Here is a 22,506-nt window from a genome sequence, read left to right as displayed (position 1 = left end):
TGGTAAGATGGATACAGAACTGGCTCGATCACAGAAGGCAAAGTGTAGCAGTAGTAGGGTGTTTTTCCGAATGGAAGGTTGTGACTAGTGGTGTTCCACTGGGATCTGTGCTGGGGCCTCTGTTGTTTGTAATATACGTAAATGATTTGGAGGAAAATGTAGCTGGTCTGATTAGTATGTTCGCTGATGGCACCAAGATTGGTGGAATGGCAGATAGTGTTGAGAATTGTCAGAGGATACAGCAGGATAAGTTGGAGACTTGGGCAAAGAAACTGCAAATGGAGTTTAATCTGGACAAATGAGGTAATGCATTTTGGTAGGTCTAACATAGAGGGGAAGTATACAGTAAATGGCAAAACTCTGGTATATAGAAAGTTAGAGCGATTTGGGCGTACAGGTCCGCAGATCTTTGAAGGTGACAACACAAGTGGACAAGGTAGTCAAGAAAGCATATGGAATGTGTGCCTTCATTGGACAGGGCATTGAGTATAAAAGCTGGCAAGTCATGCTACAGATGTACAGAGCCTTGGTCTGGCTGCACTTGGAATATTGCACACAGTTATGATCGCCACACTACCAGAAGCTTGTGGAGGCTTTGGAGAGGGTGCAGAGGAGGTTTGCCAGGATGTTGCCTGGTCTGGTGGGTGTTAGCTATGTGGAGAAGCTGAATAGTCTTGGACTATTTTCATTAGAAAGGCAGAGGTTGAGGGGTGACCTGTGAAGAGGTCTACAAGATTATGAGGGGCATGGATAGAGTGGATGGGCAGGCACTCTTTCCCAGGGTGGAGGGGTCAATCACCAGGGGGCATAGGTTTAAGGTCCGTGGGGCAAAGTTTAGAGGAGATGTGCAAAGCAGGTTTTTTATGCGGAGGGTGGTGAGTGCCTGGAACGCATTGCCAGGGGAGGTTGTGGGGGCAGATACATTAACAGCGTTCAAAAGGCATCTTGACCAACACATGGATAGGATGGGTATAGAGCGATACGGTACAACAAAGTGCTGAGGGTTTTGGCCAAGGTTGGTATGACGGGTACAGACTTGGAGGGCTGAAGGGCCTGTTCCTCTGTATTGTTGTTTGTTCTTAATAAGCTGCCTGTGTGGAGACTTGTGCATTAGAATGTTACAGGCGATTTGAACGAGTCTTCATTTTCCACTTATATGAAGTTAAAACTCATCAGTTCACTTTATGTGCATCACTTTTATTGTGCTGCTTGTGAAGTAGTTTTGATTTAAAACAAGTGACAAGGAGGATGCTTAGGGTGATGATGTGTAAAATGAATGTGACCAATAAATGTTCCCAGGGGAAATTAATGCAAATACAATCGAAAGTTGAATTCATTCACCAAATAGTTTTATTTTCTCTGTGTATATTGCACCAGGAGAAATACTTTCACATATATATTTGTATGATAAACAAAGTATATTTCGTTAAAATTAATTGGTGTTTTTTGAATCGCCTGTGGCATGCTCAGAATGTAAGCCCTGCTTGTGACTATCAATGAAAATTGGGTAAAAATAAGTTTGAGTGTAACATGTAAATGTTAATAGTAAATGGCAGGTGTTGCAGTTTTTCAGAGCTCTGGTTATTTCACTCCTGTTTAGTCTGACTGCTTTCATTCTCAGTCAGTGGCAGTGTGACTTTGTATGCATTATCTGGAATACTGCAACATTGCCCAGAGTCAGGCCAAACACCCTCATTGTTTTAATTTGCTCTCCTGAGATTATCTGAATCCCCCCTCATGTGCTCCTAGTCTTTGGATAGCAAACAAATAATGATTCTGTGGCATGTGGCACAGGCTATGATTTATGAATCAGGCTTATTAAACATTGGCATAACTTCCAACAAAGCAATTTTCATCAGATTTAAACATGTAACTTAAAAACCCATCAATGCTCTAAGGCACCGCTAATTATAGTAATGACCATAGCCCAGCATCCTTCAGGGTGTTAGGTTGAGTTCACCCCCAAAGACTTGATCAGTTGAATACAAGCTGCAGAAAGATAGAAATGCAGGACAGACCATAAATGGCTTTATACATTTTGTTTGGTATGGAGTTAATCAGATTTCCTCCAATGACCTACACCCACTGTCATGAAAACTAGACGTGCATTATTCCGTGATGCAGGGTGGCATGGTGACACAGTGGTTAGCACGGCAACAAGGACCTGGGTTCGATCCTTGCCCCAGGTCACTGTCCGTGTGGAGTTTGCACATTCGCCCCGTGTCTGCGTGGATCTCAACCCCACAACCCAAAGATGTGCAGTGTAGGTGGATTGGCCACACTAAATTGCCCCTTAATTGGAAAAAAAAGAATTGAGCACTTTAAATTTATTTTTAAAAATATTCCTTCAGGCAAAAGTTACAACAGCAAATCCGCTTTATTTTGCATATCTTCACACACCTTTTTCTCTTTGGGGAATAATGGGGAAGTGGTGGAAGGATTCCCAAGCTGTTGAACCACGTTATGTGCGCTCCTCCTGAGTCCAACAAGTCTTGGCATTGGGCTTCAACCTGGAGCTTCTGGTCCAGAGGTAGGGGCACTACCACTGTACCACAAGACCTCCTGTGGCAAATACTAAAATTACTGAACAGTCCATCAGCATAAATGGAAAGGTAGAATAGTTGCCATTGTAGGCAGGACCCTTTCTAAAGACTGGCTCGACTATAGATGTTGACCTGCCAATTCCATACATATGTCTGGATTATGCTACTGTTTCTGGCACCTTCAGCTGTTTCAGATTTCCAAGGCTTACTTGCTTTTTAAAATGTAGTGATAGCATGGTAGCACAGTGGGTAGCACTGTTGCTTCACAGCGCAGGTTCCCTGGTTCGATTCGCGGCTTGGGTCACTGTCTGTGCGGAGTCTGCACATTCTCCCTGTGTCTGCGTGGGTTTCCTCCGACAAGTCCCAAAAGACATGCTGTTAAGTGAATTGGACATTCTGAATTCTCCCTCTGTGTACCCGAATAGGCATCGGAATGTGGCGACTGGGGGCTTTTCACAGTAACTTCATTGCAGTATTAATGTAAGCCTGCTTGTGACAATAGAGATTATTATTATCTGGGTGTATATTTTGATGAATGGGACCTGCTTTGAAAATCCAGCCATAAAGAGTGACTGTATTGCCGGCAGACAAATTTCTTACCGCCCTGCCAAGGGCTGAACAGTCAGTCAAAACAGTTACGCTAATGAGTTATCAGCACCGACCTAACCCTACCTTTGGCATTTCCAGCCTCATTCAATGCTCATTCTCTAAAGTGCAAATAAGCCAAGTTTGCAGTGATTAATTTGATATGGTATCTTCACAAATCGTAATAAAAATGCGGTTTTCTGCAACGTCAAGGAGGTTTCCGAGTTGTTGCTGGAAATATGCAATTCCTTCAATGAGTGAAGCTATTCTATAATTAACAATGCAGGGGGAGTGAAGTGGAACCTTCCTTGTGAGTTTTGGTCTTTACATCTGTCTCTGTCGCTGTTAAGAAACATGCTGAAAGATGTAACTTTGTTTGCCTGGTTACAAAGCAGTCTTGGCTTTGTTGGATATAATCTACTTGGTTTGACCACAAATGATGTTTGTAGCTTTTGACTGGTCGGTAGGAAAGCCAGCATTAAACTCACTGACTAATTCTTCTGCACGGTGTTGGATATACATATTGTGTCAGTGTAGTGCCTCGCCTATAAGGGGTGCATATCAGGAAAACATGAGCACTCTTACCAGAAAGCGTGCAACTTGTCCTTGTGTGCTGCAAATGAGTGAAGCTCTGTGCCAGAAGCAGGCATTTGGGAAATCAGCCCTGTAGTTTGTTACCTGTGGCTCATCAACAGGTTGTGAAATAGTACTTCAATAAAATACAGTATTCCACCATCCTGTATACAAATCAGATCAGCAGAATCAGTGGGCCATTACTCCAATGAAAATACTGAATTATTTAAATTATTGTGCAGTGTAATTTACCATGATCCTAGTGACCAGGATTATAAATTGTTTCTTTGCTATCTTGCATATTTTATTTAATATGGCTAGTAATACTAAAAAGCTTTTGCAATAAGAAAAATGAAATGTCTGTAATACAAATTCTACAATCTATTGAATGAAAATGTAAATGATTATTAGACTGAGTGTCTAGATGGAGCCACCATAAATATGCTTAGAATCAATCTGGAATATTAGAAGCAATAAATCCAGGCTCCCTCTCAGGAAAGTGGAATACATTGATATTGATTTTTCCCCAGTCCAAGTATCCAAAACTACTTCGGCTTCTCTGAATTCAGTGGTTTAGCTGGTTTCAGTGAGTAACTGGTCAACGGAGCCCTCGGTCTGTACTTTTGATCGTTCCCAGCTAGGGAGTGGTGGGGTTGGTATATTGGGACCTCATTTGAAAGAGACAAAACAGAAAATGCTGAAAATACTCGGGTCAGGTGGCATCTTTGGAGTGAAATGGAATTAATGTTTCAGGTCTGTGGTCTTTCATTAGAACTGGGAAAAGTTAGAAATGTTTTAAGCAGGTCAAAGTAGTTTTTCTGCCATTCACACTTCCTAAGATGGATTTTTTCTTTACTTTATCCCATTACCATCAACCATTTTTGTCATTTAATTTCTCCTGTCACAGACCTTCCCTTTTGCTCTTTTTCCAACCCTCTCCCTTTCACTTGCTTTGCAACCTATTACCTTTTCTGACTTTACCAGGTCTGATGAAAAGTCATTGACCTGAAAAGCCATTATTATATCTCCAGAGGTGCTGCTAAATCTGCGGCGTGTTCCCACCATTATTTTGCTGCTAAAAAATCATCGGGTCACGTGGACTCAAAATATTAACTCTGTTTCTGTCCACAAATGCTGCCAGACCTGCTGAGTTTTTCCAGCATTTCTGATTTTATTTTGCTTTTCCTGCATATTTTGCTTTTATCTGTCACTCTGGTTGGCTGCGAAACGCTCCTGTAAATTGTCAATCCCATGGCAATTGATGCTTGTGTTAATTGACCTGAATGCTCCTTTCCTGTTGGTGCCAAGGCTTATATTCTTTAGGTACTTGTACTCTGACATTCACCAGGGTTAATTTCATAAGACATTTATCCTTGTTAATATCAACCTTCATCTCCACACTGGCATGCATAAAATGAATATAAAAATTATTTTTTTTTGGCCAGAAGAAAAGCATTCAAATGTTCCTCGCAAATGTCGGAACAATCGCACATATATGTTAACACCCCCACCCCTCAAATATTGTGTAGGGACAGAGTGCATCTGTTAATTGCTACACTGACTTTGAGAACATGGATCGCAACCAGTCAAGTGCAGAGTTTGCCAAGGATGTGTGGCAGTGTGCCAGTTTTCAATGAAACGCAGGTGTGCAGAGTGTATCCTATTCAGGTTGGCAAGTTTTCACATTTATTGCTGTTTCACTGCCCAGAGTAACTGGATGTGAACAAACCGTACAAGGCAGAAAATACAAACCGATTATTTAGTTGAATCCATACAGCTCTGCTCAGCAGAAAATATTGCTGCCAACGTGGAAAAATCATATTAAAGTTGTTTGTTAGGTGAGAAGATGCACTCAATTTAGAAAAGGTTAAGCTCGGCGATGTGTCTATTTAGCTGCTGTTCCAACCCATCCACTGATTCAAAGCAAAGCTTCCATTTTGCCCACTTGGAGGGAGACAGTCAATTTGATGTGTTTGCCTGTGAGGAAGCTGCAAAATCCCTTCAGAGGTCCTTTTTGAGTGTTTTCAAAATTAGCTGGTTTCCTTCAAGTGGAGTTTGTGTAAATAAGTTGGAAGTGATTTGATTCATCGTGAATGAAAACTGAACTTTTGAACACAGCATTACTGTATCTGGTGCCTTGGGCAACTGTGATTCAGATGCAAAATCACCTCATTAGGATTTTTTTAATGGACAAAGTCCTTTTTTAGAAACTGTGCAGATGGTACATCTGTTGCCGAATGCACTTGAACCATATGATTTTATATTTTTAAAGTCAATTTAATATGCTAAATACTATCTGCAGTATAGCCTGTACTGTTGCATTTTCAATATTAGAACATGTAAATCACTTTGCAAGAAGTATCACCAGTATTGCAGATTATTTGTGAAGTGCTGAGTTGGAAAAATACATATTGGTATCATGTGTGAAAAAAAATCATTGTCTTCTGTTACAGTAAGCATGTCTGCTACATAATGTGCTTATTAAAATTGTCATTTTTTTTCCCCACAGTCTAGGCCTCAATTAACCACATTCTTATACTACTTTATGTCCTAATAAAATATGCAATGAAAACTTTTCAAAATAAGGACCCGACCCCCCCCCCCCCCCCCCCCCCCCCAGGTGTTTGGAAGCACCAAGGCCCATATTTCCAATGAAGAGCTGAACGGGTTGGCTGGAGTTTGGGGTTCAAAGGTGGGATGACATTCCCCTGCCGAAAGCTCCACCAGTTCCACTCTTCCTATGATTAATTTTTAAAAGGTGGCTATGTCAAAGTGACAGTGGGAGCTTAACCTCATTCTCTCAATTGAAGTCTCACTTGCTATTCGGAAAATCAGTATTGATAAATCGTGCCACTTTTCTTCTTAACACCTGCTGAAAAATATTGAAATAAGGAAACCGATCCCTGATTCAAGACTTGTCCATCCTGATTGCATGGATGTGCCAAAAATATTTCCAGACTATTTCACAAATCTAACCAAACGTTTCTCATGGTCTGACTTGAGCCTTTGAACTGCAGAGCTGGAAGCAAACAGAAAATGTTCTAGTCCCTGGGTCCCTGCTGCTCTTAGAAGATATGGAGCATGCATTTTCTCCTCCAGTCCAGATGAGAGCTATGTTTTATGCTGAGTCCCTTTTAGATATGGAATCACTTCTGCTTTCCACCCTATCACAATAGATAGGTTGTCAGCTTGAAGTGTTAACTATTTTGTGTTTAATTCCGATTTCCAGCATCCTCTGTACTTTTGTTCATGCTGAGTAAGTTGACCTCAGTTGAGACAATGATTGAAGCACTACAGTTGGCAAGGAGACCATGGCTTCTGAGGGCCAGGAGGAGAAAGCCAGACCCTGAAGGTTGAGAGGGCCAAGACTCTACTGCCATTTCAAAAAGAGAATGGAATCTTTTATAAGAGCCTATTAAATTGATGGATGGCAGGCTCTTTCTGGATAAAAACTACATTCAGAAATGCTGAGCAATGGAAACAGCTGAGTGGGGAATTGTTTATGCTTGTCAGGATCACGCATTGAAGTGTTCTGCCTTGAACAGTGGTTACATGTACTGAAGGTGATTAAATACATTGCATTACTTGGATCAGATAATTGGATTCTCTGGAGTCGGCTGCCCTCAACATTTGATATTTCAGCACATATAAAAGACAATTCCTCCACTACATGGCAGTGGTCAAGCTGCCTTGTCCCCACTGATCATTTCAGTTCTGATCCCAAGTGCTGAGTTTTTGGGAATCATGGAGAGGAAGAAAGCTGACCAGTGATAATCAGAATTTGGTTAACTTGGGATTTAAAGTTCTGAAGGCAAAAAGAAATTTTGCTGTGACAATTGCCCGCAGAGAAAGTAAGTGGTTTCCATATCCTTGAAAGATTACAGAAGGTTTATCTGTACTGCCAGTTGCTTCTCATTATATGCTTCTAAAGGATAATTATAGTTGCTGTTTCTGGGGCCTTTGTACATTGCGATGCTGTGTCGCACCTTTACATTGATGAGATATTAATATTGGCAGAGATTTGATTATAGTATTGAAAAAGTGGTTGTGGTGATAGGATCCTTGGTCCCTAGCCACTGATTCCATTCCCCCACTATAGCGCCACACTCAGGCTGAACCAGACTAGTTTGCCACACATTGGGATTAAGCTTGCCAGTTAGCAAGCTTGGTGTCACATTTCATCCTGAGATGAGTTTCCAACCTCATTCATTTAATCTCTTAAAACCACTTATTTCCACCTACATAATATTGATTTTGCCCCAGCTCAGCTCAGCTGCTTCTGAAGCCCTCACTTTTAAAACGTTATTACCTCTAGACTCAGCTATTCCAGTGCACTCCTGGCTGGTCTCCCAAAGTTCACCCTCTAAACTTGAGGTCATGCAAAACTCTACCCGTGTCTTAAGCTACAGCAAGTCCCATTCCCCTATCGCCTCGCTCATTGAGCTTCATTGGCTCCCAGTCAAGCAATATCCTGATTTAAAAATTCTCATCCTCGTTTTCCTATCCCTCCATGGATTTGTCCTTCCTTTTTCTAAGTCACCTCCTCCAACCTCACAATCCTCTATCTGCACTCCTCTAATTCTACCCTCTTGGGCATCCCTGATTTTAATCACTCTGCTATTGGCTGCTGTGCCTTCAGCTGCAGAGGCTGCAATCTCTGGAATTCCTGCCTATGCTTACCTCACTAAGGCATTTCTTAAAATCTTTATAAAAAAAAAATTTAGAGTACTCAATTATTTTTTTTTCGAATTAAGGGGCAATTTAGAATGGCCAATTCACCTTCCCTACACATCTTTGGGTTGTGGGGATGAGAACGTTGCAGACACGGGAGAATGTGCATACTGCACATGGACCGTGACCTGGGGCCAGGATCGATCCCTGGTCCTCGGCGCCATGAGGCAGCAGTGACATTTCTTCACGGTAGCACAGTGGTTAGCACTATTGCTTCACAGCACCAGGGTCCCAGGTTCAATTCCCAGCTTGGGTCACAGGCTGTATGGAGTCTGCACATTCTCCCTGTGTCTGCTGGGGTTTCCTCAGGGTGCTCCGGTTTCGTCCCACAAGTGCCCAAAGACGTGCTGTTGGGTAATTTGGACATTCTGAATTCTCCCTTTGTGTACCCGAACAGGCGCCGGAATGTGGTGACTAGGGGCTTTTCACATTAACTTCATTGCAGTGTTAATGTAAGCCCACTTGTGACAAGAATTATTATTATTATAAAACCTACCTGTTTGACCAAGCTTTTGGTCATCTGACCTCTATCTCCTCATGTGGCTCGGTATCATCCTTTGTTTAATAATGCTCCTGAGAAGTATCTTGTGATGTTTCATTAGGCTAAAAATGCTGTATAAATTGTGTAAGTTATTAATGTTCTATCTGACCCTGTTCTGAGCTTTTGACTCCGCTTTCTCTAGACCACCAAGACTGCCTAACTTCACCTCCATCCATACTTTTGTTGCATTCACAATTCACTATTTCAATGCTTTCCCAGTCAGCCCTTCATCTTTGACCCTCCCTCCATGAGTTAAAATTTATCTAAAACACTGTTGGCCATTTTGTAACTCAACATGAAGTTTCATTCTTCCATTTCCCCTGTGCTCAGATTTTTATTGGACCTTTGTCCTCCATGTTAATGGTTGGTTGATAATGTTGCTAAAGGTACACAGGCAATGGGCATTGTTTGATTGAGGACTGAGAATACAATGTGGAATGTTGTCAATAGTTGGGCAGAGATCTATGATGCTGCATCCTGTGAATAAACCTATTGACAAGGAAAAATATCTTTGACCTGTTTCGGACTTCAGAATTTGTCTTGGATGCATTTAACACCTCCATCTTAAGATTCACAATCCCATGTTTGTATTATCACTCCTCGTGTCTATAAAGTTTAACTGTACAAGGGCTCTGCATTCCTCCAACTCTGATCTCTTGTTCATCCCATCACTGGCAGCTTTCAGCTGTCTCTGGAATTTCCTGACGATGCTGTCGTAGTTGAAAACCCACTTTACAACCCACCTCTTTGACCAAATTGCCTTCCTTAATGTCTCCTGCTTTGGCCCATTGCCATTTTGTGTCTGATGCTCCTATGAAGCATCTTTACTATCCTCTGAGTATTATACAAGTGCAAATTATTTTTGATGGGTTTTGATAGCCTTGCGTTTAATGGCTTATGTACTTTGGAGTGTCATGCAAAACCACATAGTCTGGGAGTGAGATTGAGTTTCTTCTGAAAAGGTTCTCTGCCTCGCAGCTATGAAATGAGTCTGCTGGCTAGATTTGATTTCCATTTTTATCTGATGAGTATGAATTATTTGAATCAACATAGCTGCAGAATGCAAGCTAACCTTGTTGCAGAAAGGAATGGAGGAGAGTTTGCTCTCAGCCGCAGGGAGGCTTGAGGTCGGGACCTAGCTGCCTGTTGCTGGGGAATAAACAAAACCAATCCAATTCTGCGGGAGTTTGCGATTTGCCGAGCAAGTTAGTAAGTGATGTATCTAGAAACAATTTTTTTTAAAGTATGCTTATTAAGGTTTTACATTTTCAAAAACAAAGCGACATAAGCACAAGAATGATACAGCACAGCAAGCAAAACAAAAAGGCTCCGCATACATGGATACAGAGGGCGGCAGGAGAACAGCAGCATAACCAGCTCGATACAATCATTAGACATAACTTTATAAGCCCAACTAGAGAACAAGGGAGAACCAGGATAAGGCTATGAAAACATGGTAAGATGGTGCACACCTTCCCAAGCAGCAATTGCTCACCATCACCACTGAGTTCTGGATACACTTTTTGCACCATGTTCAGATACGCACCAATATATATCTCCCTCCACTCCAGTGCCAGAGGCACCATTAATGCACTACAACCTCCTCTCCTCGAAAACCAGGCCCATCTGCACCCATGCAGGAACCAATCACTAATTCTTTATCCCCATTCTCTGAAAATAAGGAAACTTACAACAGAAGTAATAGTAATAATCTATATTAGTGTCACAAGTAGGCTTACATTAACACTGCAATCACGTTACTGTGAAAATCCCCATGTCGCCATGCACTGTGCCTGTTCAGGTGCACTGAGGGAGAATTCAGAATTCCAATTCACCGAACAAGCACATCTTTCGGGACTTGAGGGACGAAACCGGAGCACCCGGAGGAAACCCACGCAGACACTGGGAGAACATGCAGACTCCGCAAAGACAGTGACCCAAGCCGGGATTAGAGCCCGAGCCCCTAGAGTTATGATGCAATAGTGCTAACCACTGCTGCCGTGTGTTACATACATGTATCTCAACGCAACATAACCCCAGTCTCGGGCTTAGTACAGAATCAACATCATTCCATACGTTTATACAGAGGGCCGGTAGCAAAATGTTTGGATTATGATCTGTGTTGTCAACACCTCTCAAAAACAGAAAGGAACGAGAACAACCACGGGTGGGATCACAGGATAACAAAGGATCAGGACCACGCCATAAGTCCATATACCCCCAGCGCATGCCTATTACCCACTAATGAAGAAGAGAACAAACTGCTCATTCAAACAAGGAAGCGTCCAGATCATTAGGGGGAACAGGATATCAACCAAATTACAGGACTCTGCTCAATCCCCGGACCCCGTGCATAGAAGAAGCAAAACCCAGCCTCACGGGATATCCCAAATAAGTGCCTTCAACAAGGCACATCCCGAACTCCAGAAGGCAATAGGGTACCAACCACAGCACCAGACCTGGACTAGCCAAACACATTCTGACTCACTGGAGTCTGTACACCCAGCACACCCAAAACTGATACCTCAACCGATCCTGCACCTCCCCCATGCCCAGTGCATTGCACCACCCCCATTTACAGTTAAAGATTGCTCAGCAGAATCTGGGGGGTGCCCGGACCAGGATTTGCTCACCCAGGGGAAGAGAAGAAGAAAGACAAACCCCAAAGTGAACAACGCCTAAACTGACCTGGGAATATTAGCCACTGTCTTGCACTGCATGCCAACACAAGGGTATTAAGGAAAATGACAGCGTTGTCTCAACAGAGACTGTTTCCACATTGAAAACCCAACCACAGCACCAGACCTGACCTAGCCCAGGATACTCGTATAAGACCACTTGGAGGAGGACGCTTAACACCCCATCAAACTGACCCCCACACAATGGAAGGGCTCCAATAATGTGGCAGCATGGACAACAGTCTCTCTCCGATAAGCCAATTTTTAAACCCCATCAGGAACTCGCTGCTCACTTCTCACCAGGGACAGAGCTCACGGACTGTGATTGTCCAGCCCCTATCTCCCGAACCCTCCAGGCCAGACAACATACCATGCAGCAAGATCACAATGAATTGAAGGCAAGCCCTTAGCAGGGAAAGTGCTCTATCATATACAAGTATTCTCTCCTGCACCGCCTCTATTCTCCCAAGGATATCTCGCTGTTCCTCAAAGTGAGCTCAAAAGACCTGCAACACTGAGCAGAGATCCTCATCCAGATTAACATTTTCAACGGCGACCATCATCCCAATATACACAGCACTGCCGAGGCAATAGCCCACTCAACAGCAACAACACTGATACAAGATGGGCCTCAGCCAACCCCAAACGGCATGGTCAAGCTGAGGATTCTCTATGATTTAAATTTGCACCTCATCGCACAACACCAAACCGGATCATCCAGGGACAAAGTGCAAGAGATATACCCCCTCCAAATAGTCTGAAATGTGCACTAGGATCAGATAAAGGATTAAAAGGTGAGCAGACTCGGAGCTTGCAAAAATGCAGCCGCTCCTGCAATCTGATCACGTTACAACTCTTTCCTCCTCCCCCCCCCCCCCCCCCTCCAATCTAGATACAAATTTAAACATATTGAAGCTGTATTTGGCACAGTTGAAATAACTGTACAAATGCATTCATATGGTCACTGGGCATAATACATTATTCAAGAAGTGAAAATTGAAATGCTGTTGAACACGATATTATACTGAGTGGGGATATAATTTAAATTGAATAAAATTGATGAAGTTTGTCCAAGTTGGTATTATCATGTATTCATATCTGAAGGATGTTAATTTATTTAATGGCTTGTGTACTTTTGAATATCACTTGTTAAACTCAATCTGGGATTGGGATTTGGCTTTTGCTCATTTCCATATCGGTTAACCAGTGTTTGTCGGGAAGATTAGTGCAGATTATCCAAACTCCTCATTGCGAATAGTACAAACTCAGCACTAGTTTATTCCCCCAAACATTAAGCAGTTAATGTCAAGGATTGAGTTGAAGGGACTACACCTAATTTAGGTTGAGAGTGCTCTTACTCAACACAGTTTTTCTCTTGCTGATATGGTAAGGGCAGTGTGATCGTTGTAAACTATTCCAGGGCACACCTGAATTGGAGAGTCTAGAGAGCAAGAAATATTTCTCGAACCTTGTGAAGTAATTTGCGAGCTCCTGCTTCAGTGGAAGCGCCATTGACCAAGAACCATTGACCTTATACCCGAAGCTTACCTGACATGGTCACTGAAACAAATGTAATTAATCTTCCATTTAGTTTTAATCTAAGTAGTTAGATAAATTGTTTAAGTTTTGGTATTTGGTGTATGATGCTCCCAAGAATGTGTGTGAGCCATGGCTCGGTGGGGAGTGCTCTTGCACCTGGATCAAAAGGCCTTCAAGTCCCTCGCCAGAGACTGACACTTCCAGCACGTACTGAGGGAGATGTCATTTTTCAGATGAAACATTAAGCCAAGATTCAAAATGCAATTGCCCATCTTTCCCCTTGGCTAGACGTAAACCATCCCATTCAACTTCTTCAGAGAAGTGCAGGAAAATTCTCCCCTGTCCTGGTCAATAGTTATCCCTCAACCAACATTGACAAACACAGATGATGTGATCAGTATAATTTTACTGTTGGTTCTTTATTATGCACAAATTAGCTGCTACCTTTCCTTGCATGACAGCGGTGACTACATTACAAAGATAAATCATTTGCTGTAAAGCACTTTGGGGTAGCCTGAGATCATGAACGATGCTATAGAAATCCAAGATTAATCTACCTACATCTATGTATCTATCTTTGAAGAGCTGTAGTTGGATTGCCATTAACTTTTATAAAGCAGCACTTGATTAAGAATGCAGAAATTTGCTGCCCTCTGATGTTGATCATGCTGAACAGCAGTTTTGAAGGAAAAATGCAAGAGTGCAATGTTGTGAGTGATCATCTTCCGCTTTGACCTCCTTCAATGTATACTGCCTAAAGGTCAAGCATATTTTAGCTTTCTTGGGGGTGACTCCTTGCTCTCTCTTCTCCCACCACCCCAGCCACTTATTTAGATTCCATCTCTCCATCCAATCCAAACTAGTGTTGTGAAATTCATTGAGGGTGAAACAACTGATCTCTCAGAAACTCCAGTCAGTTTTCTGATTCAGCAAGGACCGACCATCGGCATCTTGGATATCATCCCTGACCAAAAAGGTAACCTGGGCCAGCCACATAAATCAAAAAGCATAATATTGCAAATGCTGGATGCCTGAAATAAAGGCTGTGGAAATACTCGACTCAGGCAGCACCTGCAGAGAGAACAACAGAGTTAACGTTTCAAGTTGATGACCTTTCATCAGAACTATGAAAAGTCAGAGGTTTTGATCAAAGAGTGGGTGGGATAAGGCCAAAGTAAAGTCTGTAGGGTAGAAGCCAGGAGAGATAGAAAGACAAGACCAAAGGGAATGGTGATGGGTAGGAAAAGAAAGACCAAAACCAATGATGTGCCCAGTCCTCCTGCATGACTCCCGAGCTTCCAGAGAACTGCCATTTTAATTCTTCAACTTGCTGTCACACTGACATCTCTGCCCTTGGCATCCTGTACAGTTATAGCAAAATGCAACGTGAGCCTGAGCAACAGCACCTCCTCTGTTGATTAGGTACTTTCCAGACACTAATCACAGACCATAAACATTGTTCTTCCCCCAACTCCCAATTTTGTTTCCTTTTCTTTGCATGCTTCGGGTTTTATCTTATTTTCTTTTCAGAGAGAAGGCCACATACTCTCAGCCTATCATTTGTTTCTGTGTTTCTTGGCCAATCATAGTTCTCCCTGGTCCTCTCTGGTTCAATGTCTTCCGTCCTTTACCCTATTACAGTTCTTCCTTTGGCCTTGTCCCACCCACCCTTTATTAAAAACCTATTACATCTTTAACTCTTCCCAGTACTGATGTAAGGTCACTGACCTGAAACGTGACTCTGTTTCTCACTTCACCGATGCTGCCTGATGTGCTCGGTATATCCAGCATTTTCTATTTTGCATCCCAGTGCAATACAGTAGCTACAAGAGCAGCTCAAGAAAGCTGGGAGTTTTGTGCCAAGTAACTCTGATCCTGACTCTCCAAAGCCTGTCCACTATTTACTAGGCAGCAGGCCCCCACGAGCTCCCCTCCAAGTCACACACTGTCCTTTCTTGAAGCTGCATCTCCATCCATTCACTTCCATTGTGTTAAAATCTTGGAACTTCCTAAGGTACCCACTTCACATGGGCAACAGCACTTCAGGAAGGCCTCCTCATCAGCTTCAAGGGCAATTGGGCAATTAATGCTGACCCAGTTATTAAAAAAGTACATTTTGTCAAAGCTTTTTGTCTTGCACTCAACAGGACAGTAATACCAATGTCAGGGTAAACAACTTTAAACTGTATGAGAAATGTCCGAAAGACCAAGGAGCTGATCATCGACTTCAGGAAGCGTAGCACGGCACGGCACACACACACACACACACACACACACACACACCCCATGCCCTACATCAATGGCTCCAAAGTGGAGATGGTCGATAACTTTAAGGTCCTGGGGGTCACCATCACCAAGTCTGTCCTGGTTCACTCATGTTGATGCAACAGTCAAGAAAACCCAACAATGTCTTTACTTCCTACAGAAGCTAAATAAATTTGGCATATCTGCATCAACTCTCTCCAACTTCTACAGATGCTATAGAGAGCATCCTAACCAGATGCATCACAGCTTGGTCTGGCAACTGCTCGGCCCAAGATCGCAAGAAACAGAGTGTCGTGAACTCAGCACATCGCACATGCTTGCCACCCTCCCATTGATTCTGTCTACACCTCCCACTGCCTCAGGAAGGCAGACAGCTCACTACATTCTATGCTGTTCTTTACTCATGTGTTTGCTTTTTTTGCCCTTGTTCCGCACTGTAATCAATCACTATTTGTCAATGTACCATTTGTCAATGTATTCTGTCGATTATTCTTCTTGTCTACTATGTGCGTACTGTATACGTTCCCTTGGCCACAGAAAAATATTTTCATTGTACTTCGGTACATGTGTCAATCAATCAAGCTTCAAAAGGAGTCGTATCTAATCTAATGTCTTCAAATCAATATCAGCAGAAACTGCATTTCAGCTTTGTTATCTTAACCTACAAAATGCAATGCTCAATCATATTTATTTTGAGCCATAGCGTGATATTATAACCATGAGATGCTTAAGTGGATTGCTTCTTCCTTTTAAACCAATGTGAATTCATTGATGCATTCTTATTAAAAGCACAGTACAATATTTATTTAAAATCAAGTTATGTTTGAGTTTTGGAAAGCCATGAAAGCCGAGAATCGTAGAATCCCTACAGTGCAGAAGGAGGTCATTTGTCCCATCGAGTCTTCACTGACCCTTAGAAAGAGCACCCTACCTGGGCCTATGCTCCCACCACATCCCCGTAATCCAGTAACCCCACCTAACCACTTGGACACTAAGGGGAAATTTAGCATGGCCAATCCACCTAATCTACACATCTTTGGACTGTGGGAGGAAACCGAAGCGGCCACAGAAAAACTCACTCAAACACTGGGAGAAAGTGCAAACTCCACACAAGTAGTCAGTCACAAGGCTGGAATTGAACCCAGGTACCTAGCGCTGTGATGTAGCAGTGCTAGCTGCTGTGCCACTGTGGCGACTCCGCATATAAGAAGTAGGGATATAAGGAATTTGTCATTGTTAATAAAGAAAAATTTTTGTTTTTAGTTTTGTTCAATCAGGGTGTTGGCCTTGCCAGTATTTATTGTTCATCCCTAATTGCTCTTGTGAAGATGGTGCTGAACTGCTGTTGTCAGTGTGCTGTCACAGTGCTTGTAGGGTGGGTGTTCCAGGACTTTCACACAGCAACAATGAAGGAAGTTATATATTTTTAAGTCCGGATGCTTCATGACTTAGATGTAGTAGTCAGCATCCATAGAGAGAGAAACCGGTTTAGCATTCGAGTTCAATAGATGAGGTCACCAAACTGTTTCTTTCTCCACAGATGCTTCCAGTATTACCAACATTTTCTGTTTTTATTTCAAGTTTCCAGCATCCACAGTATTTTGTTTTTCTTTTGGAGGTATCCTGCCCTTGTTCTTCGAGGTAGCAGGGACCATTGGATTAGAAAATGCTATAAAAATGAGCTTTAGTCAATTTTTTTTTAGTGCATGTTGTAGATGGTGCTAGTTGCTGTTTCCCTGTGGTGGAGGGCCAATCAAGCGGTACTGCTTTGTGATATGGTGTTCAGCTTCTTGAGTATTGGAGCTGCATTTGTCTAGAAAAGTAGAGAGTATCCCACAATGCTCTTGAGTTACACCTGGTAGATGGTGGACTGGCTTGGGGAGTCACTAGGTGAGTTATTTGGCACAAAATTCACAGTTTCTGACCTGTTCTTGTAGCCACAGTATTTATGTGGCTGGTTCAGTTTCTGGTCAGTGATGACCACCAAGATGTTGATGGTGGTGGATTTTGGTGATGATGTCACAATGTCACGGGAAATTAGTTAGATTCTCTCCTCTTGGAAATGGTCATTGCCTGCACTTGTGTGGCACAAATGTTACTTGCCTCTTATCAGCTCGAGCCTGAATGTTGTCCAAGTCTTGCAGCAAATAGATCCAAACACTGTAATATTGAGCCTTCTGCCGTTAATTGCAGGTACACACGATTCCATGATCTTGTTGAATCTTTTAGATTAGCTTTCTTCTTTCTCCTCTTTCCCTTTGCCGATATAACAACAATATGTTCACTCCACATGCTCTGCAAATCATATGCAATGGCCTGGAGAGAATCCAGATCTCCGGTTAGGAGTTACAGCATATACAGTTCTTTGATTCATATTGCCTCTCTGGATTCCTTTTGAGCATTGGAGGAAATACTGTTTTAGTGCACATTCCGAGCACTCTGTGCCAAACAATCATTATTTAGTTGCACCTTGATGGTGAGTGTCTACAAGCCATTTGACAACATCTCAGCTGATCCTGATTCTGACTTGGTCTAACTAGTAGGTATCAGTAGCAAGAATGCTGGCTCATTTTCCCTGTTGCTGTCCCAACTGGGATTAGGTAAAAACTTTGAAGCCCTTCCACAAATTCTTATTTATAATTACTGAATGTCATGTTGAAGAGCAAAATATATTTTCCACTGATCACTCTAGCTTGCTGTTTCCTAACTTTTCCTCATTCACTTCTGTCCCCAAAAGTGGGAATGGATGAAAGCAAGTCCAGTGAACCAACTTGTTGAACTTCACTCTACCACTGTATAATGCCCTTTATCTATTTCAGCAAGGAATTTCTAAGAATCTCTCCAGCCATTAACGCTTGTCCAGCGAGTTTCTCCCAATGCAGGAGAACGCATTTTGCTGCAATGTTAACTCGATTAAATTAATTGTGAGGGATGTTTGGTTACCTGCATCTTTGATTACCTTTGTCTTTCCAGGGAACCCAGAAAGGTGGTGCTGCATCGAGGATCAACAGGCCTAGGTTTTAATATAGTCGGTGGTGAAGATGGGGAAGGAATTTTTATTTCCTTCATATTGGCAGGAGGCCCAGCTGACCTGAGCGGTGAACTGAGAAAAGGGGACAGAATTATTTCGGTACAATCTCATATTTTTGATTTGTCCTTCTGCCCTTCAGAAGTTTGAATTTTGTTATTTTCCGATAACCTAGTGCAATTTGCTGGAATTCCCATACCCATGAGCTTGTTTCCTACCCATTTTAACACACTTTCCCAAGCCCATCAATGAACTCCCATTAATTTTTTATACATCCATTAAAATCTCAATGACCTACTGAGGAATTTTCTGTTATTTGTGCGTTGAATAGAAAAATCCCATCACAACTGCGCATGAACTGGGGGAGCGTCTATGAAATGTGTACCAAATCAGTATTGTTCAATTTAACCTCAACTTCTTTTAAGATATAGATTTCCACAAGCATAGGCATTATTTATAAAGTGATATGGTCACCACTAGCATTTAATGTTATGAGCCAGCATGAACAGTACTGGATTCTGAGGGAAAAAAAACAACAGATCTGATGACAGTAATGTTAGTTTCCAGTCCGCAAGTCAAAAAAGATTTTCAACAAACACGTTAAATTTGAGACTGAAATAGTAAAACCTAGCAATGTTGGTTATGGCAATGCATATCTCTTATCAGTTCTAGAGGAATTAAAAAATATGTTTAGCTACAAAAGACAATTGTTCTCAATTCCGTATAAAGTTGAGACTGAAAGATCATCAAATTATAATAATAATCTTTATTATTGTCACAAGTAGGCTTACATTAACACTGCAATTAAGTTACTGTGAAAATCACGGCTTTTGCTGATGGATGTGGAATAACTGAAGCAGAATGAAGTACTTTTATTGTTGGACACACAATCACATCTCCATCACCAAAAATCCATGCTTGAAAAAATAATTTCTTCGCAATAATCAAGGCAATCCGCACAAGCTCGATTCAAGGCGATCTAGACCGCTTTAATCCTGTGCCTTTTGGGCATTTTGGGTTTCTCTTTTTTTTTTGCAAAGCACCATCCAACTTTATGGAATTGTTGAAGTGGGTAGTTCCTCAGATCAGCAATCTATATGGTTTAGGATGTCAATTGAAAGCCATCTAAATCGAACAAAGAATCAATGCAGAATGCAGGCACATCACGTTCCCTTCACACCAATTTCTCCTCTCCTCAAACCGGGCACAAACATCCCCCACCTTTTCTCAAACTCCCCTGCTGAGCCCCTTAACTCATACTTTATCTTCTCTAACCACAGGAAGTCATACAGGTCACCCAACCATGCTGCTACCCCCAGTGACAATGCCGGCCGCCACTCCAGCAAAATTCGGCGCCGTGCAATCAGAGAGGTGAAGACCATGATATCGGCCTTCCTCCTCTCCATGAGCCCCTTCATTTCCTCTCCTGCAGATCTCGGCTCTGGTGCAGCAAGGCTCACTACATTCCCATTTATAGCTGATGTTTTAAATCTCAACACTGAATGTTAACTGATTACTTAATTGCAGCAGAGCCTGATCATATCCTCACTCGACATTCTGAATTAGGAGCGGTAACGTTGTCAGTTTCTTTTTGATCTCAATGGGTTGACTGAAAAAAGCTGCTCCCCCTTTGCACTCCACTGTTGGGAGGCAGTGAGCTAAAACTGTTTCGGAATATTGATCTCTCCTATGTAAAAGATAAGTAACTTCTGTCTCAATTTAAAAATCCAGTTTAATACATAATTATAATGTGATTGATATATATGCTGCATTTTTTGAATATTGGAAAGACCAGATACTTCCTGAATTGTGAAATAATCAGAGGAATACAGGATAATTTTGAGTGTTCACTTCAAAATGTAGACTGTCTTTGATGCAGGTAAACGGTATTGACCTGCGGAGTGCCACCCACGAACAGGCTGCAGCAGCACTAAAAAATGCCGGGCAAGCTGTCACTATTGTAGCACAATACAGACCAGAGGGTGAGTATTCTGGATCGGTTAATCTGCATTCAAAGGTCAAATCAATATTTTGCTTTTAGTTTTGTAAATGTCCGTATGTGACACTGTTTACTGAGAAGTCCTTGAGCAAAACATTAAAACACTAAATTTGGAATTTAGCTAATTGTGTTTGCTATTGGTTGTATCCTGATGCGGACCTGTAGAATGTCCAATGATGACGATATTTGTTTCCTATTAGTTGCTAACCAACATAGTTTGGGTTTTAGTCTGTCTATGTTGAAGGTATCCTTTCCAATGTATTAATTCTATATCTATAAATTGTTTAGTGAATCATCCCTCGACAATTACATTTGAAATTAAATGTTTTTCACCCGTGCGGTTTTTACTAGTTGGTTTATGTTCAGAGATTGTAAATTAATCTGCATGTGGTCATTTTGTTTGCATTTAAGCTTCATCTAAGTAAACATGTATTATTGTGGCCCGTCAAGAAGGCAACTGGAGACTAAAATTACTGAAATGGGTCTGAAAAATGGAGACAATATACAACCACAAAGTCTCTTCTGCAACCATTAAACACCTGGATATTAACATTAACACCTCGATATAACACCGGCATGGTAGCACAGTGGCTAACACTGTTGCTGCACAGCTCCAGGGTCCCAGGATCTATTCCCGGCTTGGGTCACTGTCTGTGCAGAGTCTGCATGTTCTCCCCGTGTCTTTGTCGGTTTCCTCCGGCTGCTCCGGTTTCCTTCCGCAGTCCAAAGGTGTGCAGGTTAGGTGGATTGGCAATAATAAATTGCCCTTCATGTCCAAAAGGGTTGGGTGGGGTTGCTGGGTTACGGGGATGGGACGGAGGTGTGGGCTTAAGTAGGGTGCTGGTGCAGACTCGATGGGCCAAATGGCCTCCTTCAGCACTGTAAATTCCATGATTCTATGTTAGTACAGTATTAATAATACATGGGAAAACAACTGTATCTAAGAAGTTGATGTACTCTGCTTTAAATTGATCTTATTAACTCCATATTTTTGATAATACTACCTTGGCATTGGTAGACATTGTAAACGTACTGATGCAAGAAGAAGGCCCAACCTTTGCTTCCTGACAGAGGTATGACTTTGCTTTAGAAGCAGATAGTTTGCCACGGGCTTTGAAATTGAGGGAGATCATAAGCTGAAATTTGGTGCAGCCAATCCACTTTGTGCGTTGCAGCAGAAACTGCAAGTAGATGAGGAAATTCTTTTCAAGATAATTCAAGATATGTCACTGCCTGTAATTGCAGTAACCTAGCCATTAGTTTATAGGTTATGATGAATGTCTAATCAGTGCGTGCTGCAATTGTCTTGTGTTTGCTGCTACTAGGGGCTTTTCACAGTAACTTCATTTGAAGCCTACTTGCGACAATAAGCAATTTTCTTTTCATTTCATAATTAACAGGTTACCTAAATAATTTTGGAAATCTGTTGCTCTACTTTACATCTGACTGTTTTCCCCTTTGTCAAATCATTCTGTTGAAAAAGCCTCAGGCCCCACCACCTGTCGTGCCTGTACAATGTTTTTCCCTGAAAAGCAGGGTTTAGTAGGAAAAATATACTATTCATGGATAAACCAAGGATGAGACCCCAAACTCATTTTTGGAATGGGGCAGGTCAATATTGATATAGATGTATTTTTAAAAATTATTTTAACTTCTCTTTGGTGAGTTCAATTGGCCCAACACTTCAAAAGCAACAGTATTTTAAAATGACTTCCTAGCCTCGTAATTGCCTGAGTTCTTTGAGGATGTAACAAGCAAGGTGGATAAAGGGGAACCAGTCCAGGTGTATCCTCCAAAAAGGAGTTGATACGGTGCCACATAAAATGTTACTACACGTGGTGTTGGGGATGATTATTTAAGCATGGGTAGATAATTGGCAAACTAACAGGGAAAGGAGAGTCGGGGATGACCATCTGTAACTACTGGAATATCACTGGTGTTGCGATCTCAACTATTTATGGTCTATATTCATTATTTGGATGAAGGTGCTGACTGTATTGTAAGCAAATTTGCTGATGATGTAA

General features: G+C 41.9%; 1 protein-coding gene across 39 annotated transcripts in view; it reads left to right on the top strand.

Moving 5' to 3' along the window:
• LOC119976166 (disks large homolog 1) overlaps window positions 1–22,506 on the top strand; it is a 426,844-nt gene that overhangs the window by 332,083 nt on the left and 72,255 nt on the right. For all 39 annotated transcript variants that reach the window (XM_038816405.1, XM_038816435.1, XM_038816400.1 and 36 more), the window contains 2 exons: window positions 18,429–18,585; window positions 20,363–20,465. In XM_038816405.1, the coding sequence (XP_038672333.1) occupies window positions 18,429–18,585; window positions 20,363–20,465 (260 nt within the window). The remainder of the gene's footprint in view (window positions 1–18,428; window positions 18,586–20,362; window positions 20,466–22,506) is intronic.

This window comes from Scyliorhinus canicula, chromosome 13 (assembly GCF_902713615.1).
Source record: "Scyliorhinus canicula chromosome 13, sScyCan1.1, whole genome shotgun sequence".
Lineage (NCBI taxonomy): Eukaryota > Metazoa > Chordata > Chondrichthyes > Carcharhiniformes > Scyliorhinidae > Scyliorhinus > Scyliorhinus canicula.
The sequence above is the reverse complement of the archived record's forward strand: the minus strand, read 5'-3'. Positions and strand labels throughout refer to the sequence as shown.